At 56.6% G+C, this 26,269-nt stretch overlaps 1 protein-coding gene across 3 annotated transcripts in view; it reads left to right on the forward strand.

Moving 5' to 3' along the window:
- Positions 1–1,155: 1,155 nt before the first annotated feature.
- Positions 1,156–26,269, forward strand: part of SMOX (spermine oxidase) — a 44,920-nt gene continuing 19,806 nt past the window's right edge. Inside the window, exons 1-2 of one of the 3 annotated variants that reach the window (XM_026503081.4) lie at positions 1,156–1,338; positions 25,045–25,278. In XM_026503081.4, coding sequence (XP_026358866.1) covers positions 25,071–25,278 — 208 coding nt within the window. In that variant the 5' untranslated portion in view covers positions 1,156–1,338; positions 25,045–25,070. The remainder of the gene's footprint in view (positions 1,339–25,044; positions 25,279–26,269) is intronic. The other 2 variants (XM_048222366.2, XM_044385712.3) reach the window with 2 other exon arrangements.

Raw genomic sequence — 26,269 nt, forward strand, 5'->3', positions numbered from 1 at the left:
ACCCTGTCCCTGACTTGAAGCCTATACTCACACGGGTCCCTCCCGTAGGGAGCATCACACCCCATTTCTGTAGGGACACCTGTGCTCTCCTGGCTTCCATGTGTGCACCTGTGCTCTGCAGTGGGGCCTGGTGAGTCCCCTGTAGGGTCAAGGTTAGGAGAGGCACCCTCCTTTGCCTGAAAGACAGCTCAGGGCAGGGGCCACCCAAGGCTTCCACCCCTTGGACTTGGTCTCTGTCAGCTCCAGGAGGCCCTGGAGATGCTCACAGAGTTAAACCGTGAAATGTCACCTGACCAGATGGCCTGCGGCCTTAAAAGAGCACAAATGAAAAACTGTACAAGGGACCAGAGCGGTGCTTGCAGTATCTCAAATAGAGAATAAACAAATAATTTCCAAATAACTACGATTTTAAAAAGAAAATAAAGAGTGATGCTCACACCTATTTGCTTCGGTTTTGATTACATCGAGGATGAGGCAGGGGCTACTAGTGAAGGCTGTTTTCCTAAAGAGGCCACTTCTGCTCTGAGCTGCGAAGGTGCCCTGGGCTGGGGCTGCTTGCCCCCTGGCCCTACCCCCTGCTGTCTAGGGTTGGAGACTGAGGCGCGGAGGTCTCCGAGGCGTGGGGGTGGTGGTAGCGGGGGGCGGGGGGCGGGGGGCGGGGGGGGCAGTGGAGGCACCGGTATTGAAGAGAAAATGAGATTAGTGGTGGCCCCTGGGGGCCAGCCCTCAGATCCCAACTGAGAACCAATGTAGGGTCTGCGCGAGTGAAGGCGGCTCCAGGAGGAGAGAGGGGCGCCCCTTCCCTCTAAAAGCAGGGTTCTGAACTCCGCGGGTAAACTGAGGCCCGCGTCCCGGCTGTGCGGTTTCCTTGCACGCAGCCTTGGCCCGCATTACGCCCAGCACAGGGCGGGCAGGGCTGGGCTGGCTGCTTTTCTTTTGCGGCTGAGTGGGGACGTTTGGCGCCCAGCTAGAGGAGGGGGTGTCGGGCCCAGGGGTGGAGCGCTGGACCGGGGGGGCTTTGGAGGCGGCGGTCCGGCTGTCATCGGCTCCGGCGGCCCCAGCTTCCCCGCCCCCGGCGGGCCGGGCGGGGGAGGAGCTCGGCGCGTCCCCGCCTCGAGGCGGAGCGGGGGGCCGGGCCCGGGCGGACCCGGCGGGGTGGGCCGGGGACGCGAGGCGGAGCGGGGCCCCACACAGGCCGCGGCGGCTGGCTCGGGCCCCTACGGTCCCGGCGGCGGCTGGAGGAGGAAGCCAGGCGGCTGGAGGAGGAGGGGAGGCGGAGGAGGCCGAGGCTGGAGCGCCGCTCGCCGCAGACTCACTTCCCCGGCTCAGCAGGGAAAGGTACCGCGCGCCCGCTCCGGGCCCCCGGCCGCCTGGCCCCGAGCCCCCAGCTCTCGCTCGCGCCGGCAGGGGCTGCGGCCGCCACGGGAGGGTGAGGGGCCCCGAGCGGCCCCGAGGGCTCCGGCGGCCCGGGTCTGCGGCGGCCAGCGCGGCACCCGGGCGGGAGGGCTGGAGTGCGCGGCGGTGCCGGAGGTTCGCGGACAGCGGTGGGCGCCGCGCCCCCCTCGCTCGCGTCCGGGGAAGCGGTGGTCCGGCCGGGTGGGGTGATCCCGGGGCGGGGGGCTGCGCTGGCCAGGCGGGCGCACGGGGGTGGAGGGCAGGCCGAACCCCCGGAGCTGCGTGCCGCAGGGGAGTGCCCCGGGCGCCCGGCGGGCGCGCTCGGTGGGCGCAGACAAAGCCGGGCGCCGGCGCCCTGCGACGACTCGGGCGGTCCAGGGGGTGGGCGCTGGGGAGAGGAGAGAAGGCGCCGGGGCGACGGCCGGGACACGGGGAGAGCCTGCGCCGCCCTCCCTCCGGCTGTCCGGGTGGTCTCGAGGTGGGGCGGCGGGCAGGGTGGGGAGCAGCTCTCTCCGAAGGGCCAAGTAGGGAGTCGGGCTGGGAAAGGGGTAGGGTGTACTGAGCGCTCACTTTGGGGGAGGGGCTGAGAGAGGCCACTGCCTTGGGGTTGGGGTCTGGGGCTCTGGTAGGGCAGGTGAGGGGCGCGTGGCCCCCCTCAGAGCTAGCACGAGGAAGAGGCCCAGCCCCGATGAGGTGAGTGCAGTGGCTGGCACAAACGGTGAGATGGACCCACAGGTTGTTTGCAGAACCTGCTGGGTGGTGCCAGTCCCTGGGGGGCAACTCGGTGTTTGGAGCACGGAGCAAAAAACGGCAGGTGCCTCAGGAGTTGTTGGAGTGGGCATGAATGGAGGGTTGGGTAGGTGTGCATCTGAAAGTGTGTGCAGTGAAAGCGGCACATTTGTAATCTGGCGCTTCTGCCCCCCTTCCTTCTTGGGGGGGGGGGAGGAAGCCTCTCAGCTCCTGCCACAGGCCCAGGCTACCACTACTTGGGCTCCAAGGTGGTCTGTTCCCTGTCCCACACTTTTGGATTACTTCCTCTCTCTCCAGTGTTAGAAGTGGCTTCTTTTTTCCTGGATCATTCACAACAGGATAAGAACACGCCTTGACCTTCCTTCCCTCATTTATAGCCCCCTTTTCTGCCTTCATCCTTCATGTTCCCTCACCTACAGACCTACTTCTCCACTTCTCTTCACAGCAGAACTTCTCCAAAGAGCTGTCTGCACTGCTACTCCGGAGCACATTCCTTCGCTTGGGTCCTAGCACTTCACTGGAGCTGTCGCAGGCAAGGTCTCCAGTGATTTCCACACCCCCACAAGCAGGTCTTCCTTGACCCCCCGTGGTCTTATTGATCTTCTCTCCTCTAGAATCAATATCCTCTCTGGACTTCTGGTTTCCCTTCTCCTTCCCTGGCTAGTGCTTCCTTAGTCGTCTTAGTCGGGACAACTCCTTCGCTCAACTCTAAATGTTGGAGGATCGATCTCAGGGCTTTGTCCTCAGCCCCTCCTCTGTCCTGACTCCCGCTATTTACCTATCCTCCCAGCTCTCATTCTTTCTTATGATTTTTAAAATCAAGGCATGAATTTACAAACACACTGATCTTAAATGTACATCATTTTCCTACTCATCATTTTAAGTAGCAAATTTTGACACCAGCCCCAGCCTCTCTATCTAGCCACCCATGCGATGATTTAGGGTGTCCTGGAGGTCTCGTAGGTATGAAAACTTCATATGGATGACACAGAACCCTGACTGTACTCCCCAGATGTGACCCTCTGCCGGCCTTCCCATCTCTCTAAACAGCCCATAACCCACCCACCTTTAAAGACAGGAACAGGCGGCTCCAGCTCCTCCCTTTGCCCCGCCCCCACAGCTAGCCCAACGGCACATCCTTTTGGCTTTTTCTGCAAAATCTATCTCAGGCCTGTTCTTCATGCTCTGACTCCACTGCTATGGCCGCAGGCTTCTGCCCCAGGCCAAGCCGCCTTTGCCCAAATGCTGTAGCAGCTGCTCTCTGCTTTCTCCAAACTCCCGCTTGCCCACCTCCAATCTATTGTAACAGAGCAGCAAGAATGATTTCGAAAAATAGTGGTTAGGTAATCACATTCCTCTAAAACCCTTGATAGCTCCCTATTGCACTTGGAATAAAATTTCAAAGCTTAATGATCAGATCCTCCGTATCTGGCCACCACGGTGACCTCCAGCCTTACCCTGACCACTGTCCCCTTTGCATTCTTCCTGATAGTCAGGTCAGAATCACTTCTGCCCCCTGAGCACCAGAAACTTTTTCCTGCCCCGGGCCTTTACTTGTGCCGTTTTCTCTGCCTGGAAGGTTCTTCTAGGGTTTTCTACTGGGTTGGCTGTGCTCTTTCTTATTTTTCAGATCTCAACTTTAAATGTGCCTTCCCAGTCTTGGTAGAGGCCCCCTTCCCACTCTGCTGTAATTCACCATAGCACCTGGTTTCCTTTCTTCATTATGTCTATCACAGTCCATACCCGTGTGTTGTAGTTGTCTGTTTACTTTGTCCTGCTTCTCAACGGCTGGACCTTGACTGAATGGCCCACTGCTGTATCTGAGCATCTAGCCCTGGTCTTGAGCCAGGTGGGAAGGTCAGGGCTGGGTGAGGCAGAAAGACGTGGCTATTGCAGTCAGTGCGAGAGCCCTCCTTTAAATCTTAAGTGACCCTGAGGTTTTTAATTTTCTGTCCACAAAAGAAGTTGTGCAAATTGCTGTAAAATCGGACGGGGCCAGTGGGATGTGAAACAGGGAACTGGGGAAGAAGGTGCAGGCAGCTCAAAAGAAGGCCTGTATGCCTAGAGTGGGATGGGGTAGGTCCGGGGATGTGGAGTTGGTGTGGGTTGTGGTGGGTTGGGCATCGATGATTTGCTTTGCTCTCTTTGGTGGAAATCCAGGCTGGGTCAGCAGTGGGCTCTGTGTGTGTGTGTGTGTGTGTGTGTGTGTGTGTGTGTTATCTAACTCAGGAGATGGGGGTGGTCTGGGCAGCCAGAGATTTATTTCAGGCCTATCCCTTGGGTGCCTGCTGGGTGCCCAGCCCTGGGGGCAGGGAGTTGAAGGGGAGGAAGAAGCTGGGGCGGGGGTCTTTCTATAGACCCTTGTTGCTCTCCTCTTTGTACAAAGGAGCCGGCTGAGAATAAATGGTGTGGCTGGTGCTCTCAGAATGGAGAGCTGAGAGCCAGGGGACTTCGACTCTGGGAAGGCCCTGGATAGAGGGACTGGTGATGGGCCGAGGGGACACTGTGAGGGGAGCGTTGCAACTAGGGGCTGGGGGTTCAGACCTAGGGTCAGGCTGACGTGCCTAGGAAAGGCCTTGACCTGGGATAGGTGCAAGCAAGGGCAGTATTCTGGGTGGGAGAAATCAAGCAGAGCACAAGAGGCTGGGCCCCGGTATACTCACTGGATGCCACGCAATTGTCTAAAGGCTTTGCAAATATTAACCCCTTTCATCGTCTTAACAGCTCTGTAAGGCAGGTCTTATTCCCATTTTACAGACGGGAAGACTGAGGCACAGTCATGTAACTCAGTAGTGACAGAGTGAGGATTTGAACCTAGGGAGCCTGGCTCCAGAATCTGTGCCTTAAACCACTCCACTCTGCCACTTCGCCCATGCTGCTCAGACCCGCACCAGCTAAAGCTTCTTAACAAACAGAGGCTTTTTCCTGACTCCCCAGAGGTGCCTGGCCCTGGGGGCTGGGAAGGCAGGAAAGAAGTCATACCTTCTAAGGTAGAAGAGGTCCTCACTCAGAGTGGGCAGCTGAGGTTCTCTGCTTCATGCCCCATTTTTTTCCAGGAGGGGTTCCAGGCCCAGGCCAAGTAGCTGGGCGTCACGCAGACTGTGATTTTGGGGTGCTGTAGAGGTCAAATACAAAAACAGCTCCCTGCTTGGGATGCCATGAGAATGTCACCTCTCTGGGTTTAGCATTGCCTGTTGCCCTCTTCATCTGCCTCTGGAGAGCTCAAGAGGTCAGGCAGGGGTTCAGCAGATAACCTGTTTTGGATTACTTCTAGAATGTTGTCAGGTGGAACTTCACACTTGGCCTTGGGGAGTGTGGATGGAGGTTTGAGCAGAGCTGGGGGCACAGGGGAAGGAGCCCTGAATAGGGCTTAATCTACATCACTGCTGGTCCTGTCCTTACCTCTTTGTCTGTCTGTCTGTAAAATGGGATTGGAGAGACTTCTTCCTTGTCCCCCAGAGGTTGTGGAAGTTGGGGACTCCTCAAGGTTACATGCCTGAGTGCCTTCTTGCAGACCCAGCATAAAGGAGTGAGGACTTCCCATGAGGTGCCAGCCCTGAGGAACTGGGCCAGGAAGGAGGGAGGCGGGCGGAGGGTGTGGCAGCCCTGTCCTTCGAGGCTTTCCTGTTTGGTCATGAGGACGCCTCTGGGCAGGTGACTTGGCTTCCCTGGAGCCTGGCTGGCTAGCCGAACAAGGGTTGCTGACCATGTAGGGATGGAGTCTCTTTGCTCCAAATTCTGGGCCCCACAGATGAAGGGATCTGCTCGTCTATCTCAGCAGATCCTGCCAGTCTGCCGGGGAAAGAGGGAGGAAGAGTTGGTGGCATTCTTTTCATTTTGGGAAACTGAGGCACAGAGGAAGCACATCGCTGCCAGACGCTCACCAGGCCCATGGTTCTTGGGAACGCCCCTTCTCTGGCAGGGAGACTTGTCCATATGGAGTCCTTGTCTGCTGAGTTGGGGTGAAGATGGTGGCAGAGGCTGAGTATGGCAGGCTGAGGCTGAGGGTGGACTTCCCCCTCGGTCGGACCTTGTTACCTGTGGTCAGCACCTGTGCCCCAGTCTCGTGCTCAGAGCCACTGGGAACACAGGATAAGATCTCCACTCTGCAGGAAATGACTGAGCCATGCCAGGTGTGATACAAGGAGGTAGATTTCAGCCAGCTTCCTGGAGGAGGTGATGCTTTGGAGGGTCCTGAAGTTCTGGGCAGCGTTAGCCAACAGAGGAGGAGATGGCATGCCCCAGGTGGAGGGGGAGCCCAAGCTTGGAGAACTGGGTGGAAGCCAGGTCAGGGAAGGCCTTAACTGCCAAGCTGCCGAGTCTAGACTTGATTCCCTAGGCCCTGGGGAGCCGTGGAAGTTTATAGGCCTCAGGTGCGATGACTTGATGAGACCAGTGGTCTATAAAAGTGCTTCTCAAACTCTAGCCCATGGATCCCCTTGGCATCTTGTTCAAATGTAGGCCCTAATTCAGTGGGTCTAGGCCCGAGCCTCTGCATCTCTCACACGCTCCTGGAGGGTGGGAACCTGCCGGTCCATGACCATGTTTGTGTGGTGAGGGTTGAGATTGGGCACTCAGGGCCCAGGCAGGCAGGCACAGGGACAGGTGCAGGTCAGGTGGGACCTAGAACAGGTAAAGGGGACCATCTTGGCTCCTGTGGACTGTGGGGGTGGGGGTGGGGGGGGAGGGAAGCATGCAGAGGGTGTGGGTTGCAGGGGCCGCTCTGCTGGGAGGTGGGGCCCAGTGGAGGGCCTCCGGGAGTCTGGGTGTCAGACCAGTAACATAGGCCTGATTTTCCCAGTACCTGACTGTGAAGAACTCTCAAGACCACGAGAGGGTGTCTTAGACGACTGCCCCAAGGCCGGGTGACATACGGCTGGCGTACAGGGCACCTTATCTTTGCCAACAGCTGAGCCCGGCCCTGCGGGTAGCCAATCTGGGGTGAGCACTCTTCCTCCAGCCAGGGCGGAGCCAAGAAGATTGGGGAAACAGCTGACTCCAGCCCCAGACATGCCATCCTCTCCTAAAAGTCCCCAAAGTCACCCCAGCTGCTGAGCTGTCACCCCCAGGGTGTGCAGCGTCCCTCACTCTGGCCTGTGAGAGTCCTTGCAGCTGGCACTGATGGTTACTTGAGCCACCGTTGGGGTCCTATCCCACCTGGCAACCTCCCCACGTACCTGCAAGCGGGGAGGCCTGGATGCTGCCCTCTGCCCTGCCCCTGACTGCGCCGCTACAGGCAAGTGTCCGCTCCCCTCTGAGGCCCTAGTTTCCTATAAATTGAAGGACTCCAAGTGCCGTCCCTGGGGAGCGGGGTGGGGGTGGGGTGGGGTGGGAGCAAGAGGGTTACAGGGTTTGCTGGGTGGGGCCCGGCATCTTCTCAGATCGGCAGCCTCATATGTTTTAATTTTGGCTTAATATTAAAATTCAAGGCTAACGATGAAGTAGAAATTAGCAATTTGCCCCCAAAGCACTGTCCAGATTGCTTTGGGGATTTCCCAGGCCCCTTGCTATCTGGGCCCTACATGGCCCGGTGGGGTGGGAGGAGGACGGTATCTGACGGCCCCAGTCAGAGGAGGTCCCTCCAGATGCTGGCATGAGGTTAGGCGGTCACTTCACCCAGAAGAAGGTGGAAAGGACAGATGCTGAGGGCAGTGCCAAGAGGGACTCTCAGGCTGAGTTCCTCAAATGTCCCATGTATGTCCTAACAAGATACTCCCCTGTGATCCCTGCCTGTCTGCCCTCTGCTGTGCCAGGCTGTTCTGAAGGGGTGGGAGGGGATAGGATTTCTCAAAGACTGTTCTGAGATACCCCAGGGGTTCCGGGACAGATAAGGGTAGAAACTGGCAAATTCTTTCCACCAGCCTGTGGGAGATTCAGAATGCATTTAAGAGAATTAAAGGTTCTGACAAGGCCTGCAGAAAAAAAGAAACTTTTTGGTGTTTCCTAAACTGATTTGACCACCAAAATCTTTTTTTTTGAGGAAGACTTCCTAATAATATGTCCTACTGACCAGGAAAACAGCCGGTGGGAAGGGCGGTGGTGGAAAGAGACCACAAACATAGGGTGATGGGTGGGCCTGGAAGTACCAGGTAGGGAGAGAAGGATGGACGGGTAGTTTCCTGGAGGAGGTGGGTTTGGTGGGTGGATGCTGTTTGGGCCATCAGTGGAAGAAAAGGGCACTGCAGAGGGAGGATTGGTCTGAAGGGGATCTGGGCCCAGAGCCAACCCTGGCTTCTTGTGGCAACAGCTCTGCTCTGCTGCACTGCGTGGTTGAGGAAGGGACCTAGGAGGACCCTTGTAGTCGCCAGGCCTGGGTCTCTGTGATTCTGGGAGGGCCTCCCTCCACCCTTCCCTTGCCATATCCTTGCTCTCCCAGCCTTTCACCTCAGAGAGTGGGGTTGTGATCTCTGGGCAAGAAGTTACATTGCTCTGTGCCTCAGTTTCTTCATTCAGACTGTGGGGATGATGTGACCTCCCTTGAAGGGCCATTGTGACACTCAAATACTGGTTGGCTGCTCTTTGTGTGATTGACATGTCTGTAGGCAGTGTCTCGGCGGGGGCGGGGGGGGGGGTACCCAGGGAAGGGGACAGTCATCAGGGACATGAAGAGGTACAAAGGGCATCAGAGAGCATGGCGAGGCTTCAGGTGGGGTCCTGATTAGACCAGAGGAGTAATCTTCTGTAGAGGGGAAGAAAGAGGGATGGCCCAGACCTGCTGTTTAGAGGAGTGGCCGGCAGGGTGGGGAGATTTTGATAGAATGAGATGTCACAGGCTTAGTCTGGGTGTGGGAGTCAGAAGGTCCAGTGGGTGCACTCAGGAGATGGGGTGCCGAGGGCAGGGGGAAGGTGGCAGGGGTGGGGTGCCAAGGGCAGGGGGACGGTGGCAGGGGCCTGCTTTGGGGAGCCATCGGAGGTCTTTGAACAGGGTGGTGGTTTGATCAGAATGACGCTTTAGTGCGAAACATGGCCTGGGTGTGCCGAGATGGTGGGGTGGCGGTGCAGGACCCCCGCCCCCTTAAAATACACATTGGGCTTCCTCACAGAATAGCTGTGCCCCTTCCTGGCTCAAAGCACGGGGAGGGGACAGGTTGCTTATATGACCCTTCTGCTCAGAATCTCAGAGCTCTGAGTCATTTTCCCTAAAGGTTAAGAATCTCCCCCTGTCGCCTTCCTGGAAGGGGTGTTGCCAGTGCGGGAGGGGGAGGGGAGGCAGTGGGGGAGTGCCAGGGTCCCTGCTCCCTGCCTGTCCCTTTCTGCTCCCCCGGGGCCTGCGGGAACTGTCAGGGAGGCTACCCCGCTTCCCCCCTTGCCACACCTCATTTCCTCTGGGTGTGAGGGCTCTTTGTTCTAAGTTCAGGTGGAGAAGCTGGGGTGTGGCCGGTCCAACAGTGACCCAGGAGAAGTGGCTGTGATGGCGTGCTGGGGCGGCCGCGGTGACGAAGGCGCTCGGGGAGGCCCCTGGCAGAGGGTGCCCTGGGAGTTCCGCACCCAGCCCAGCGCCAGGCTCTTGTCCTCCTTCGCCCCGGCTCCTTCCTCCTCAAACAGGCGGGCACCAGGGCTTTTCCTGCTCTCTCTACATCAGAGGCTGAGAGGACGGAAGATGAAGAAATGCATTTGGGTTCCAGCCAGAGCAGGGCAGGCCTGGCTCCAGGGGGCGTGGAGGACCCCTGCCCCCTCACTCCAGATGCCTTTATCCTCTAGTTGCTTCTTGGGGGAGAATGTTCAGGAAGGTGTAATTTAAGACCACAGGAAGAAGCACTTGGAAATGATTTGTAATTTATTAGGACACAGAAGAAAGAACCCAGCCACCCTCTGCCAACTTTGGGCCAGGCCCTGGCAGACCCATAGCCCCTGTCCTCTCCACACGGCCCCACCTGACATGAGCTATTACCCCATTTCGCAGATGGAGACACTGGCAGTGCCAGCAAATGGTATGACTGGATCTCAAAGCCGGGTTCTCGGACATCTGGTCTGATACCCTTTCTTTCCCTCCCAGCCCCCACAGAGCCTGTCCCCAAACCTGCAACCATGCCTCCCTACCCACAGCCAGACCTCCTGCCCAAGCCAGCCCAGCCCAACCCCCCAAACTCCAGACCCCAGGGAGGAGGGGCTGACGGGTCCTTCCTTCCGACTGGCCGAAAACGAGACCTCAAGTCAGCTAGATTTTAAGATGACTCAAGCAGGAGACACTCAGGATCACCAATGCGCAGACATGCTTAGGAAAGATTTTTAAATGAGGCTTTTAAATGTGAAACACAGAGATCCCTTTTACTCTTTTTTCGTATTTCAGAAAATTAAAAAATCATACACAATTAATGTGTACGATTAACTTTTGAGTTAATCTGGAAAGGTAACTCAAGAAAAGAACGAACTTGACTCGTTCCTCCGTTTTACAAAAGAGTAGAGCCTGAGTGTTAAGATCTTACTAAGTGAATTCTGGAGCGCGTTATGCCAGACAGCAGGTTGTGGAAGCTCTCTGAACCTCAGTTTTCCCCTCTGTAGAATGGGGATAATGATGTGAGCATCAACTCTATTCCACGGGAAATCCCCGTACCTCACATGTGCTCAGCAAAAGTAGTCCTAATGATGATGACAGAATTTATAAGAACAGATGTTTCTTGATTTCAAAAGCTGGTGAGTTATTAAGTCTGTCTTTGAACTCAACAAAAGGACTTGAAGAATATGTTTATTGTCCAAACTCAGCGTCTTAACTCTGTAGGTGTTTTATGGATTAAATCATGGGCTCAGGGCCCACATGTGCATTTTGAAATGAACACTATCGGCTTTCCAGACCTGGGTTCCAGCTCTTGCTGGGGCAGGGGTGGGGGGGTTTCTGCTTCAGGGTTGAACTTTATGGAGAGCCCTTTATTGGGTGATCGTGTGTTAGGACTCGTTAGGAGAGCACAGTTAAACCGCTCTGAAGTTACCAGGAGGGGGATTGTCTTGGGCTGGTGAGAAAGGACGTGAATATCTTGAGGGAAGTATGAGTGAGTTGCTCCTAGAGTTTTCTTTTGCGCAGGCAAAAGCGATTAGACCCCTGTTTCTGTCCCTGTTTACGGAGGACAAAACCAAGGGCAAAGGGCTGTGGCCTGGTGCAGCGTAGTGCCTGGCAAGCCTTAAGCCAGCCCTCATGGGGCAGGGAGGCTAGGGTGGTGTGCAGCACGCCCCACCAGCGCCTTGGCTGGGAGGCAGGTGGCCTCCCAGTGGCAGCCCCAGGTTTTGGCAGTGCAGCTGGGCTGAGCCGCCAGGCTCGGGGATACCTCCTGCCAGCCCCGAGTGCTGGCACAATGTGCTCAGTGTCAGTCTGTGGGGAGGGTAAGACAGGAGAAGGGCCAAGCCGAGGGCAGTCCTCAGGCCTGCTGCCTGGGGAGGCTGAGTGGGAGCCTGAGAACCCAGCCAGCATTGGGTAGAAACAGATGAGCTCAGTGTTGTCAAGCCCCGCTCTGCCCCTCGCTCTACCCAGGTGGCCTCCTTCCCATCTGTGAACCTTTCTGAGCCTGTTTCCTCATCTGTAAAATGGGTGGCAGGGCGTCGTATTAAAAGAGTCAGTGAAGGGCAAGTCCCCAGCGTGGGGCCTGGCCCACAAAGGGCTTAGGGATACAAGTTTGCTATGGAGTGTATCTGGTGGCTGGGTTTTTTGAGGATGTTTTCTGTTTTTTTTTTCATCTCGGGATCCTGCATGCTACCTTTGCCCTGTGATAAACTCTGGTGAGTGGGGGCCACAGGAGAGGGAGCTTTGCCAGAAAAGAGTTTACAGCGTGGGGAGCGGGGACGGAGTCCTGCTAAGCATTTCAGGCCCCCACAAACACGGCTGGGACCTGGCCAACCGTGGGCAGCCCTGCTCTGCCGTCCGGGCTGTGGTGCCTCTTTGTGGCCAGGGTGTCCCGGGCGAGGCAGAGCGGGGACCCCGTGGCTCAGGAGAGAGGATGGGTTTGCAGGAGACCTCCGTCCTCCCGGGGCTTGGAGCCCAAGCACAGACGGGCTTTGTGCAGTCACGAGGGGCCGGGGGGAACTGTGCCCGGGCTGAGTTTGTCTCCCAGCCTCGGTTCTTGTCAGTGGTTTTGAAAGAGTCAGTGGAAAGTGCTGACTGGGCTGTCCTCCTTCACCCCAGAACTGAGGCTGCCGTGGCTCCTGGCAGGGAGAGGGGAGAAGCCCCGCAGGGAAGCCAGCTCCCGCCTCTGGGCCCCATCCGCAGAATGGGTGGATCTCCGCGTGCGGGGCGCTCACCCCGGTCAGGGGCTGCTGGGAGCTGGGATAGCCCCGGGGGTCCCCCCTCCTGCCTGAGGATCCTGAACCAAGTTCTTTAGTCTCAGTTTCTCGTCCTTCCTCCCCACAGGCTTGTCGTGAAGGCCAGAGGGGATGGCCAGTTCTCACAGAACTTGCTGGGGTTGAAGGGGTCATGACTGGTCACCCAAGTCATCCCGATCCTGCCCTCGCCCTCACCCCCACATCCTGTCAGTCAGCAAGTCCCCAGGAGGTCACCACAGCACTCTCATCCTCTGCTCCCCTCCTGCCTGTCACTTCCTTTGCTCCAGTGTCACCTTATCAGCCAGACGGCCGACTTCCCCACACAGAGCAGCCGCCTCTCCCCTCACCCTGCTTTTGTGTGCCGGCACTTGTCACTCCTGACCTGTTAGATCCTCTGGGGGGGTTGGTGGTGGTGGAGGCTTCTGGCTGCATCCCGAGTACTTGCCACAGAGTAGCACGCGCTAAACATTTTTGTTGCTGTAGTTGTCCTTACTGTTTCTTTTCTTTTCTTTTCTTTTTTCTTTTCTTTTCTTTTCTTTTCTTTTCTTTTCTTTTTTTTAAGATTTTTATTTATTTATTTGACAGAGAGAGAGACAGCCAGAGAGAGGGAACACAAGCAGGGGGAATGGGAGAGGAAGAAGCAGGCTCCCAGCGGAGGAGCCCGATGCGGGGCTCGATCCCAGGACCCTGGGATCACGCCCTGGGCTGAAGGCAGGCAGACGCGTAACGACCGAGCCACCCGGGCGCCCCATTGTCTTTACCGTTTCTATTGTGGTAAAAGATACATAACATTAAATTTACCATCTTACCCATTTCTAAGTATATAGTTCAGTGGTATTGAGGACATTCACGTTGCTCTGCTCCAAGCTCCCCGTCCAGCTCCAGAACTTTTCTTCATCTTTCAAAACTGGAACTATTCGAATCCATTAGCACTAACTCCCCATATCCCCCTCTCCCGGCCCCTGGCAGCCACCACTCTACTTTCTGTGTCTATGGATTTGACCACTCTTGGTCCCTCACATAAGCGGAATCATACGGTGATTGTCCTATTGCGACTGGCTTATTTCAGTTCGCATAATGTCCTCAAGGAGCATCCATGTTTTAGCAGATGCCAGAATGTCCTTCCTCTTTAAGGCTGAGTACTACTCCATTGTATGTGTCTACTGCATCTTGTTTATCCATCTGCCAAAGGACACTTAGCCGGCTTTCACCTTTTGGCTATTTTGGGTAGCGTTTCTATGGATGTGGGTGTCCAACTATGTCTTTAAGACCCTGCTTTCAATTCTTTCACATATATACCCATGAGTGGAACTGCTGGGTCAGATGATAACTTTATATTTAAGTTTTACACTCATTCATTTGAAGGTGAGGGGGGTTGGGGCAGAGGGAGAGGGAGAGAACCCCAAGCAGACTCTGTGCACTGGGTGCAGAGCCTGACACCGGGCTCCATCTCAGGACCCAAACCAAGAGTCGGCCGCTTAACCAACGGAGCCACCCAGGCGCCCCTCTATTTAATTTTTATTTAATTTTTAAAGGAACTGCCGCACCATCTTCCACGGCAGCCATACCATTTCACATTTCTGCCAACAGCGCACAAGGGTGCCGGTTTCTGTTCATCGTGCCCCGCCCTTGTTATTTATTATTGATAGTAGCCCTCCTCATGGGTGTGAGGACAAAACATTTTTGAATGAATGAATGAAAATCTGGCCCCTGCTTCCTCCTGCCCCCATTTTCACCCCTCTCCCCTCAGGTCCCGTTTTCTCTCCTGCCTGGTTGGTACTTCTCTCCAGCGGCTTCCCCACTGGCTACAGCCTGGGCCTGGAACGTGCCGCCATGCTTTAGACGCAGCTAAGACATCCTCCCCCACGCCCCTGCCCCTGCCCCTCCCCCCCCCAGGCCCCGTACCCACCCAGACTTCTCACTGCTCTTCACCCTGCTCCACGCCGAGTCTGCAGTGCCTGTGTTGTTGCTGAGGGACTGTGGGACCGTCCTGCTCCTTCTCCTGGGCGCCCCCGTGGGGCAAGCTTAGGTGTGCAGCTGAGGGGTGCCCTGCACGCCCGCAGAGTGGCTCAGGTGGTGGCTGCTGTGGCTGCAGAGGAAGGTCAGGTGAGCGTGGCCACGTGGCGCCAGGGGGCTCCCTGGCCTGGAGCTTGGAGGATGCGTCCTGGAGAGGGGGGATGAGTGGTGTTGAGCGTTGATCTTGTAAGCAGCGCCTTTGAGCCTTTGCCCCTCCCCCCCATCAGAGCTCATTTCTCAGGACTCTCCTGGAAATCTTCTCTGACTCCTCTCCCTGCCCCCATTCGGTTCCTGTCCCGTCTTCTCCTTCAGTCACCATCACAGCTGTTATCACATCCCTGTCCTACCTTCTCTCTTTAATCCATTGCTGTGTTCTCCCCCGGGGCTAATGCAGCCAGCACCAGGCCGGGCTGCATCTCAGGGTGGGGGGCGAAACATAGAAATCTCTCTGAAGACATCTGAGGGGGAGCCTAGGACCCATGAGAGAGCAGAGCAGATGTGGTGGCCATTACCGTTTGATAGGTGGGGAAATAGAGGCTTGCGCAGGGTCACTGAGAGCTAACCCCTGTCCTGCACGCCGGGTCCTCTCTAAGGGAGCAGTTCTCATGCCAGAGGTTGGACTGTCTGGCCCGAGGTGCACTAGAGGCGTGGGGCTGGCATTGCAGGGCCGCAGGGGAGGCGAGGAGGGGGAGACCCTCCGGCCGAGCTGGGGGAGGGAGTGGATCTTGGGCACTGCTTGGCCTTGCTGTTATTCTGCCGCCTGCTTCCGCACAGGTGGACCCTGGATGTTCCGGGCCAGCCTGGAGTCCGCGCAGGGAGCGGTGGTGCTGAGCCTTGGCTACATGTGAATATCATTTAGGGCCCTGACCATGCTCGGTCCCACCCAAAGGGTCTGAGTTAAATGACCCGGCATGGGGGCTGGGTATTGGTCATTTGTAAAAATCTCCAGGCGAGCCTAGTGAGAGTTCCTATCTCCTGGACTTGTTGGTTGTAGGGCCTGGGCCAGCCTCTCTTTCACTCTAACACAGCCCTGAATTTCAGAAAAAAAAGGGAACTGGGATCCTGAGTAGAATGGAAAGGCTGCCTGGGGGGGGGGGGGGTTTACCTTGGGGGTCTCTGGGGAGACAGAATTGCTGACTGTGTTAGTTACCTATTGCTGTGTAACAAACGACCCCAAACTATAGCAGCTTAAAACAGCTATTTACTGTCCTCCCAGTTTCTGTGGGTGAGACGTGTGGGAGCAGTCTAGTGGGTGTTCCTGGCTTCAGGTCTCTCAGGAGGTTGAGTCAAGATGTCAGCTGGGGCTGCACTCACTGGAAGGCTGGACTGGGGCTGGAGGATCTGCTTCCCGGTGGTTCACTCGCAGCTTGGCAAGATGGTTTGGCCATTGGTAGACTCAGTCTGTTGCATCACGGGCCTCTCGATAGGATTTCTGGAGTGTCCTCACAAGGTGGTGGGTGACTGGCTTCTCCTGCAAGGTCGAAGCCACAGTGTTTTCTGACCCAGTTTCAGAAGTCATGCTCTGTCACCTCGCTGATGTCCTCTTGGTTACACAGGTCAGTGTGGGAGGGGACAAGTACTTGGAGACAAGGGTCATTGACTGCCATCTTGGAGGCTGGTGCCCACATGGATTGTCCTTTTGTTGCACTTTCAGCCTCACACGCCTTGCCTGGGAGGTCCAAGCATCCCCAGTAAGAGGGGTGGCCCTTCTGTCCTAATGCTCTGTTCTTCCCCTGTCATCAGGCTGTGGCAGTATCACTGCGGGGTGGGGTGGTTCTCTCTGGAGGTCTTGCTCTGAAGTCGTCTTGCAGGAAGGTCTGTGACTTCTCTGCTGGTTCAACTTCCCCTATCCCCACCACATTTGGTCTCCTGGCCCAGGCCACCACCATGACCCTGACTAGCATGCACTTGGGCCTGTAGGAAAACAAATCTAAGAACTATTGCTGCTATGTGCCTGGCTCTGGGCTAAGTATTTTGCATTGCCACAGTCAACCCTGTGAGGTGGGCACTCTTTATCCCCATTCTACTGGTGAAGATACCGAGGCTTAGGTCACGCATCTCTTTAGTGGTAAAGATTCAAACCACTGGTATTAAAAAAAAACAAGCTATCTCATCCCAGGGAGGACCTGTATGAAAACCATGGTGTGCTAGTGTGGCCTCAAATGAGCGAACTATTTATCAAGCTAGATCATAAGTGAACCATAAGGAAGTATATTTTGTGTGTGTGTGTGTGTGTGTGTGTGTGTGTGTGTGTGTGTATGAGAGAGAGAGAGAACAGAGAAGGGAGGGACAGAAGTGTCTCTTTCCGGGGCTCCCCAAGGGCCACCGTGACTTGGGTGCCTCAAACAGGGCTGGAAACTTGGCCTTGAGGCTCATTTTCTCTCAAGTTCACCCTTTTAGGAGCACTTCCTCCCAGAGGAGTGAGTCACCGTGAGCACTATCTCCCTTCAGCTCTCCTCTGCCCACAGTCTGGTCTGCTGTCGCCAAGGGCAGTCCCATAACAGTGTGGTCACTAGGACAGTGATCGATTCTGTGGTCTCTTACACTTGTGTGGTTGATGACTTCCTGGAGGGGGATTCAGAGTTTGGGTGTGGGGTCCTGCTCAGAGGGAGGAAATCCAGGCCATGGGATCTTATCCTAAGGGCTGCTGAGGGGAGCCACAGTGAGACCTGTGCCCTTAGGACTTTGCTGGGGGGCCCTGGAGGCTGGCTAATAGGGATTATTGCCGTGTTAGTATTCCCATTTTACAGCTGGGGAAACTAGAGCTCAAGGGCTCATGGCTCTCTCTCCCAAGGCTACCTTGGTTGGGGTGGAGGCTGCCATCTGGGGCAGTTTCCTCTTTTCCAGGAGCACCCAGGAGTGGCAGTCATTGTCTCAGCCCCCTGACCTCTCTTTGGGCTGAGGGGCCATGGGGTTTGCTTGCATCTGGAAGCTCTGGGATCTGAGGGGAAGGACGTGGGCCCTGCTTGCAGAGAGGTGGCTGCCCACCTGGCCAGAGAGGATGTGTGCATGCAGTCAGGCACAAGGATGGGAACCCAGGGCACGCGCTGTGAGGGGCAGGCGTCGGAGACGGAAGCTGAGCTGGCGGGCTGGCCACGATCGGGAAAGGCTCATTGCTGATTGTTTGGAAGCAGTCATGACCAGCCCCTGACCTGATCTATGGTCAGAGTATGAACCACTTACTTACTTTTGCTCAGGGTGGGATATCCAGGGTGGAGTGTGGGGCAAAGCTCTTTGAGTGTGGCTATGGGGGCAGGAATATGGTCCTGGGCTCTGCCCTCGCCCATCTCTACCTCCATTTCTCTGGCTGCCCAGTCATTGAGGGGGCCAGCTGAGCTTTATGCCCATCAGAAGGACTCTACCTTTTCTCTGGCTTCTTTCCAGGCTTGCTTCCCTTCCTCCACCCCCAGCCAGGCTTCTCACCCGGGCTGGGTCATCCCCACAGTCTGTCTCTATAGGCCCCTATAAGCTGGGGTCCTGGAACAATCCTCCTGGGTCTATCCTGCCTTGCAGAGCCTCAAGAGAAGTGGAGGCCAGACCACAGTGCTTACCTCTCCAGGAATGCCTCCCCCTCCTGCCTACCATCGCCTGTGTGGGCTGTGCCATTGGCTCTGTCCCCCTGTACACCCCGTCTCGGGCTGCCTCTCTCCAGCGTGGGCTCTCTGCTTCTCTTCTGAAAAGGCTTAAAAAGACGTTTTAAAGCTGTGCTTTCCGGGACTTTACACATCTGGTTGTGAGGCAGAGAGATGGGTAACAAAGACATTGTGTTGGGAGAGAAGTTTAAGTGCCAGGAAGGAAGATGGGGCCCCCAGAGCACTGTCCCCACATTGGCCTGTGAAAACCAGAGAACACTGCTGGTGGGTGGGCTCTGTGGAATGAGGTTCCCACGCCTTCCCTTTTATGAGCTTGGGGTTAGCTGGTGACCATTGTCTCTGATGCCCGACCCTCCAGAACTGGGTAGGATGTTGGCTGACTCAGAGTTGGAGGTCAGTGAAACGGGCTGTGGTGTACTCTGAGGTCAGGGTCAAGGTCTCGGCTGATGCTAGGGCTGGGGCTAGGGCTGAGGCCTGGGTCTGAGCTCAGACGCCGACTGGAGTTCTTCTACAAGTGAGATGGAGCCCTGGGCCCCAGGAGAAGCCCCCGGGCCTCCCGTCTCTGTCCCGGTCTCTTCAGGGATCTTTTCCCCTCTCTGCTCTCTCAGAGGCGGCCCTGGCCACGCCTTTTGCCTGTGCTGTCTCATGTGATCCTCCCAGCTGTCCTACCACGTAGCCGTACCGGTGCCCATTTTACAGATGGGAAAGCTGGAAGACTGAAGGAGGCAGTTAAGCATCAGATGGGGCTTAAACCAATGTGTCCAGGAGGTGGGGGTACAGATGCTGTGTCCTTGGGGTGAGTTCAGAGGTATTGGCAAGGTGGGACCCAGAGAAGGGAAGACACTAGTCTAGGATCACCTGGTAAGGGAGAGACTGGGCTCCCAGGCTGCCCCTGCCCTGTCCCCATGCTTACACCATCTCACTGTCCACCTTCATGCCCCTGTGGCTGGCCAGGCCTGGCCGGGCCTCTTTCACTTCCTGGCTGCCTGGCCAGGGTGAGGAGGGGTGGGGAGGGTCTGGCTGGGAGGAGTTTGGGCCCAGCCCCTCCCTGGGGTTGAGGAGTGGGAGGGGCCTTGTGTGCAGACACAGAGCCCCTTTGTCTGGGTGGCTGTGCAAAGCAGCTGGTCTGGGATTTCTGGGCATTTTTTACATTTGAAGAATAATTGCATTGTCTAGGGGGCCCAGGAGAATCCAAATCCCTCCCCAGACCTGCCAGGCAGTCCAAAGAGATTCCCCTGGACCAGCCCCCCAAGCTTCCCCCCGCCCTTCTGTTAGAAATCTGAAGCAGAGAGGGGTCCCTCCAGGGAAACTGAGGTAGGGCTACTGCCCTTGCGCACTAGGAGTATTTGTTTGGAGGTGAGACTTGCAAGTCCCTAGGGTTGGTTAGGGGAGGGTCCAGGTGGCCCCCAGAGCCCTGCAGGAGCAAACATGGGGCTTATAGGAAGGGAGAAGGCCAACTGATCCGAAGTGGTAGGCCCTTTTGAAGTGTTTTAGCTGGTGGAGTCTGGACCCTTAAGGGTAAGATGAGGTGAGCCAGGTGGGCTAACTGTCTTGGCCATACTGTTCTCCTCTGGGAAATGGGTCATTCATAATGAGGTGACCTTGAGAAAAGGACAGTGAGGCAGATACATTTGGGAGTAGCCTGTGTTCAGAGGGGAGCCAAGGATGGTAAGGTTTTTTTGTTTCTTGTGAGGGGAGACTTGGGAAGGGCATGGGGCACCTGGAAGCTGGCCCTTTGTGGCAGTCTTTTTGTTGCAGTGGCCACTGTGGGGGGAAGGAAGTGATCTGCCAACCGCTAGGCGAGCTGAAGCGGACTCCAGGAGGAAGGGGCGCCCTGCGCTGAGCTGGACCACTGCTCTCCTTGCGGTTCACTCCCACAGCTTGGGGAGGGGGTCTCCAGTGTAGCCTGGGACCGCACACTACTCAGGGGTTGTGGGGCTGCATTACTGAATCCTAGCATAGGATTTCCTGGGGTGAGATGTCCGTGCTTTGGGAACAGAAGAGCGACAGGGGTGGGAGGGTGGGTGTATGCGGGGGTGATCGCAGAGCCCAACTAGTGTAAGGAACTCCCATTTGCAGGGTGTCTGTTGCTTCAGGAAACATCAGTGGAGCGGGCCTTGCGGGTGGGTCCGTGCAGGCACGTTGCTGCCCAGCCCCAGTGCCCTGCGCGAGGGTGTGCATGTTAAGAGAAGCCGGAGTCAGCTTCTCTGACACGTGTAAGGGAGGGATGTCTCCTCTATAGGCCTTCAGGTGGGCAGTGCGGGGGATCCCCAGACTTCAGTGAAGTTGGGGTATGTGTGTACGTGCAGCGGTGTCTGAGTGAGAACTGAAGCCAGAAAGGTCAGTGAGGTCTGGAGGGTAAAGGGCTGACATGCTGAGGCCTTCCTTGTGCCTGGGACATGATTCGTGCTCAGTGACTTGCTGGGTGATGTTCCTGGTCAGTGAGAGACCTAGGCGACACTTGGGGCAGGCCCCGCAATTCTCTAGGGGTACAGTTCTGATGGAGGAGGCAGGCGAGTGCGTGGGGAAGCGGAGGGTAGAGGCCACCGTGATTCTGGCTGTGGGCTGGACATGGCTTGACCTGACGGATGAGGGCGGGCCTTCCCCTAAGGATGTGTTCAGCTTTGAGCCTTGGGATGGGTAGGGGTCCAGCAGGGTTAACTATGTTGGGGAAGCACACAGAGATATCTGGTGCCCCCAGCTCAGTTCTGGGCGTTTCCAAGAGGGGCTCAGGCAGAGGCCAGGACTACAGCACCTCTCTGGTATTTGGCGAGGGTAAATTTGAGGGGGATGCAGTGACACGGACACGTGCCTGGTGGCTAATGCCCCTCCTGTCGCCTGATCTCCTAGTCTTCATCCTTCTTTCTTTGGTGACCCTGCCACAGGGACAGGGCCTTTCTTCCCTCTGTTCCTTTCCTCTCCCCCTGCTGTCACCTCCTTTCCAGACTGGCTTCCTGGGCAGGCTCAGTCAGGGCACTTTTGGCTCTGGGCAGCAGGGGGAGGTGGCGGCTTGCAGGCCAGAGCAGAGGTGGGGCCTGGGGCGTTTTGAGTGAGGGTGGGATGCTCATGCCACAGGTGGCTGGGCCTGATTTCTCCAAGCTACTAGGCTTGGGCTGCCCGGGGACATGGGAGCTCCAGGCTCCCACCCTCATTTTGCCATGGAAGCAGGAGCAAGAAGACAAGTGTCTGTTGCCCTGCGCCTCCCTCCCCCCCCACCCCCCTCCTCCTCCTCCTCCTCCCTGCCTGGCTGAGCCAGCAGTTTTTTCTTCTCTCCTTTATCTGCTCGAAAAGTACAGGGTGTTCTGTTTCTCCTGTGCATACAGATCAAGGAGCGGATGTTATTTATTTATTTATTTCCCCAAGGCGAGAGAAGGACAGGCAGGCATGGAGGAGCATTAAGTGAGTCTCCTTCCTCAATAAGCCATTTTCTCATTAAAAAAAGAAAACAACAAAAAACTGAAAGGCAAAGATGCCACAAACCAACAGAAACCAAGCTGCTTCTCACTGCCTCCTCTCCACTCCGGACCTCCACTGGAAGGTCCAGTTCAGGGTTTAGCTGAGGGCCTGGCACACAGTAGGTGTTCCTGCCCATGGTTTTCTCTGTCCCTTTCCATTTGGACCCCAGGGTGTGTTGGCTCCATGGGTTGACATGGGGGGCCGGGGGGTGAACTCCTCATCTCCCTGCCTTCTGTGGGCTGTGTGTAGGGCCTTTCTGGCTCCTTGGGAGTCCTATCTGGGACAAGGCCTGTGGAGGGAACTGGACTGTGGGATTCCTTATGAAGATCAGAGGTGCAGGTGACCCACATGGCCCTTGCTTACCTACTTCCACCCCTGTGCTGTCTGTTTGAATTTAAGGTCTCTGATACAGTGGGAACTCGGAGTTCTTTCTCTGTTCCTCTTAAAGGCAAACTGCCCACCTGCCATTTCCCACCATGCATTTCTGAACCCCCACCCAAAGGTACTCTGCTTATAATTTAGTTACAGAACTTTACAGGTGATTTTCACACTTGCGGCTCTTACAGAATATTGTCTATCTTGTGATATCCACATAGGACCTATTCGACTATCTCAGAGGAGTGAGGACAAGCTGGCCCCTTCTGAGGGTAGCCAGGAAGTTCACGTAGCCGGCAGGGAAGGCACTGCGCCCCAAGTATTCTTTCCCTCTTTCAGCTTCCAGCTTAACTCGACCCCGGGTTTTCAGACGTGGTGGCCCACGGAGATTGGGGGATCTGTGGGAGAGTGGGGACTCCCCCCCCACCATTTCACCCCAGTCACACCTGGGGTCCCACAGGAACTTTTCAAAAAGGGGTCGTCACCAGTCAGGCGTGAGACCCCTGCGGCAATCCCCTCCTTTAGTGTATAAGCGAGACGGTTTTGGAGGGTGGCTCTGGGCGGGATGGGGGGTGCAGATGGAGCCTGGAGACCAGGACGCAGGCAGGCCCCCCCCCCACACCCCCAGTCCTGGGGACTGAGGCACGCGGGCGGGGCGGGCGGCAGCTCCACGTCTCATCCCGGGGTGCGGGGCAGGTGGCGTCAGCATCAGCGGCAGCGGCAGCTCTGAGCACTCTGTGCGTGTTTAGCAACCTGACGCCAGCCCGCGTCCCCTCGCCGACCCTTCCTCCCGCGGGTCGCCCTGCCCCCCGGGTGCAGGCGGCCACACCCTCCCCTCTAAATTGAGTCCACCGGAAGGAGAACCCGGGCCAGGGCAGGGTGGGAGGGGAGGACACGGGCCGCTGGACCCCGTGCTCCCGAATGCGGACAGCACCTCCCTGCAGGGAGCGGCCGGGGACCGAAGAAGCCCCGAAGGAGGAAGGAAAGGCAGAGAGCCAGACCCAGACCCGGCTGTCCTGGAAGGGGACGGGGAGCCCCGGCCTCCATGGGAAACTCGGCCTCCGCGGGGCCGCGGGCGCCACCTTCCGGCCCTCTAGGGAACCGCGGGGGCGCCGAGGCGGCCGGCCTGGGTCTGGGGGGTTCGCAGGGAGTTCGTGGGCAGGAGTCAGGGGACAGGGCCCTCCAACCCCTGGCGCCCAGGTGTGGCCGCGGCAGGCGGAGTGGGTGCTGGAGGCGTGAGGAACAGCTTCGCAGCCTCTGTGTATTTAGAAAAAGACCCCTTTGCTAAACCCATGATAAAGAGAGGTCGGAGGGCACGGTTCAAGGTGGGACGGAAGCTTTAGTGGTCAGACCAGGAGATGCGAGAAGGAAGCCAGTGTGTAGCTTCGCTTCGCTTTGCTTCTCTTCTCTTCTCTTCTCTTCTCTTCTCTCTTCTCTTCTCTTCTCTTCTCTTCCTCTCTCCTTCTCAACCCCTCCTTAAACTCCCTCCCCCCGCAACCAGCCCCCTCTTTCTGGCCAGGAACGGATATCTGAATAGTTATTGAGGTACACACACATACATATAACAAATGGCACCAATCCTAAATGTCCAAGTCAGTGGATCTTTGTATGTACACTGTGTGGCCACCATTCAGATCAAGATACATATCCCTTCCACCCGGGAGAGTTCCCTCCTGACGTTGTTCAGTCATTCCCTTCCTCCCAATCTCTCTCCTGTCCTCACAGATTCACCTCACCTCTTCGTGAGCTTCCCCTTAAGTGGAGTCATACGATATACACTCTTCGGTCTCTGGCTTCTTTTGTTCAATGTAATGTTGGAGGGTATCAGTAAATGGGTTCTGTTTATTGCTGAAGAACATTCCCTTGTACAAAAATGTTACACATAGCACACTTCCTTTATCCATTCTCCCGTGGCTGGACCTTTGGGCTGCTTCTGTTCTTTGGCTTTTATAAAGAAAGCTGCTATGAACATTCTTTAGCATGTCTATTTGGTGGAATATACCCTGCTTCTCTTGGGTTTATTCTTCGGGGCGCGACTGCTGCATCACTGGAAGGGTTATGCTGAGCTTTATTAGGTATGGGAGACCGTTTTTTATGTCCCCTGTCCTCTCCACTGCCCAGCAGCCACCTTCTGCCCACCCTTTGTCCTCTGTTGTGAGGTCCTGGATACTATTAGACACTGGAGTTTCAGCCACTGAAACCTCAGCAAAGACAATTGGAATCAAAGTTGCTTGCGTCAGGGAGGGAACAGGGACAGGATCGGAGCTGAGTGGCCCCTTGGGATGGCCCACAGACACCTTCAAACCCTCGCTAGGAATAGAAGGGTAGCTTCTCTCAGCACTGGAGCGATTCAGGGACCCCCCTTGGCCGCCCAGCCATTGGCTCCCTAGCCTGGCGTCTCTGAACAAGCTGGCTTAGTGTAACTGTCAATTTGATGTCTGGCCTCTGGTGCCCTGGGTCCTCACAGTCCACCGTTTCCTGGGCTCCTTGCTGCTTTGCGGTGACTGAGGGGCTGGGTGGCTGGGGAAAACAACCAGAGACCTACCCGGAATAGCAGAGGCTTGTCCGATACCGGCCTCGTGGCAGTTTCTGGGGGGAGGGCGGGACCGTGTCCTGCCCACCAAATTGCCACTTCGCTCAGGCTGTGAAAGACTAACAGAAAGCTAGAGGAGAAGAGAAGGGGTAAAGGAGAAAGAGTGCCAGGGCAGAACCACACCAGGGAGGGAAAGTAGAGCCTCCAGCGCTGTGTGTGCAAGAGGCCTGAGGTCTGTGTGAGCAGCCGGGGCTGGGTGTGAGCTGGACCACAGCAGCTAGGCTGGGGCAGCCTGGTTCAGGGTCAGCCGTGTTCACAGCTTCTCCTGACTTTGGCCTTTTTGGTCATCCCCTTCCTGGCTGGCTCTTGTCTCAGGCTCGGGGAAGAGGCAGTGCCGAACAGGTTTGGGATGGGATTGATGGGTTTCAGGGGCTCAGGGTGGGCTCCCAGCAGTCCTGCTTGCTTGTGGAGGCCCACAATGCCTCTTTGCCACCTCTCTCCTTCCCTCTGTCCCCCTCCCTGCCACGTCCTTTGGAGATGGCTCCTCTTGTCCAGGACTCAGGAGGAGCATGGTGGCTCGAGGTTCCCCCCTTGAGGACAGAGCTTGTGGGTGTCCCTTAGGGCAGGTGGGAAGTGAGGGCAGAACAGGTGAGCTGTGACACCCCTGCCCCCCCTCAGGTTCCTAGGAGGCCAGTGCGGACGGTATGCAAAGTTGTGAATCCAGTGGCGACAGTGCGGATGACCCTCTCAGTCGTGGCCTACGGAGAAGGGGACAGCCTCGTGTGGTGGTGATCGGCGCTGGCTTGGCTGGCCTGGCTGCAGCCAAAGCACTTCTGGAGCAGGGCTTCACGGATGTCACTGTGCTTGAGGCTTCCAGCTGCATCGGAGGCCGCGTGCAGAGCGTGAAACTCGGTGAGTGTCCCCCGGGCTCCTAGGCCAAGGTCATCTTTTGTCCTTCAGTGCTCTGGCCCTGCCTGAAATCTCATTATTCTGGTTTTTCCCGGCGGTAAGTGTTCCATCATGCATGCTGCCTGGGCATTTGCCAGAAGCTTCCTTTGCCCTTTGAGCAACCCTCTGAGGTGGGCAGGGTGGGGCTCTGGCCTTCGTTTCTGGAACATGATCTAGAGTTCACAGTGTTGAGGAAGGAGAGGACACCCAGACCAAATTGTCTCGGCAGTGGGTGGACCAGTTTCTACTTCACAAGAAGAGGAATTCTCTGAGTTTTTATTAGTCATTACCTCTTGAGCGTGAATTAATATATCATGGCTGAGAGCTAGTCCTGGGGCAATAGGAGCTCAGGGCAATAGAGGTGGATGGGATTTGTGGCTGATGGGCAGATCTTAGGATGGTCTGGGAAGAGGATCTGTCTAGGTTGCAGAGTAATGAAGACTCTAGAGAAAGGAGCCAGGTAAGAGACTTACCCCAGGGGTGGGCAGATTTTGCCAGGGGTCCTAAGGGATGGGGAACTTGCCTGAAATGCAGCTGGAGGTCAGCGCTTCCCAGCCAGGAGGTCTGTCCAATGACAGGCTGAGTGGGTAGGGACCATGCATGATGGCCCGAAGCACATGCTACGTTGACCCTCCAGAGGATTTTGTATCTGGGTCTGTTCCCACCCCGGGCAGCAAGGCCATGCAGATATCATCACGTTTGATGGATGTGGAACCTGGCTCAAAAAATGTGGGTGGTCAGGCTTAGAACAAACAGAGGCTGAGGACATACACGGGGCTCATTCCTCTTTCAGAAACCTTGACACATTGATTCTTCTAGAGCATTTCCTGGAAGGCGTAGATGAGGTTGCGTCCGTCTTCTGCTGGCACGCACAGGGAGTGTGTGTTGGCAGTGAGGATGAAAGTGCCATCCAAGGCACTTGTAAACCTGGGGCCAGCCAGCAGGGAAGCCCTGG

This window comes from Ursus arctos, unplaced genomic scaffold (assembly GCF_023065955.2).
Source record: "Ursus arctos isolate Adak ecotype North America unplaced genomic scaffold, UrsArc2.0 scaffold_16, whole genome shotgun sequence".
NCBI classification, from domain to species: domain Eukaryota; kingdom Metazoa; phylum Chordata; class Mammalia; order Carnivora; family Ursidae; genus Ursus; species Ursus arctos.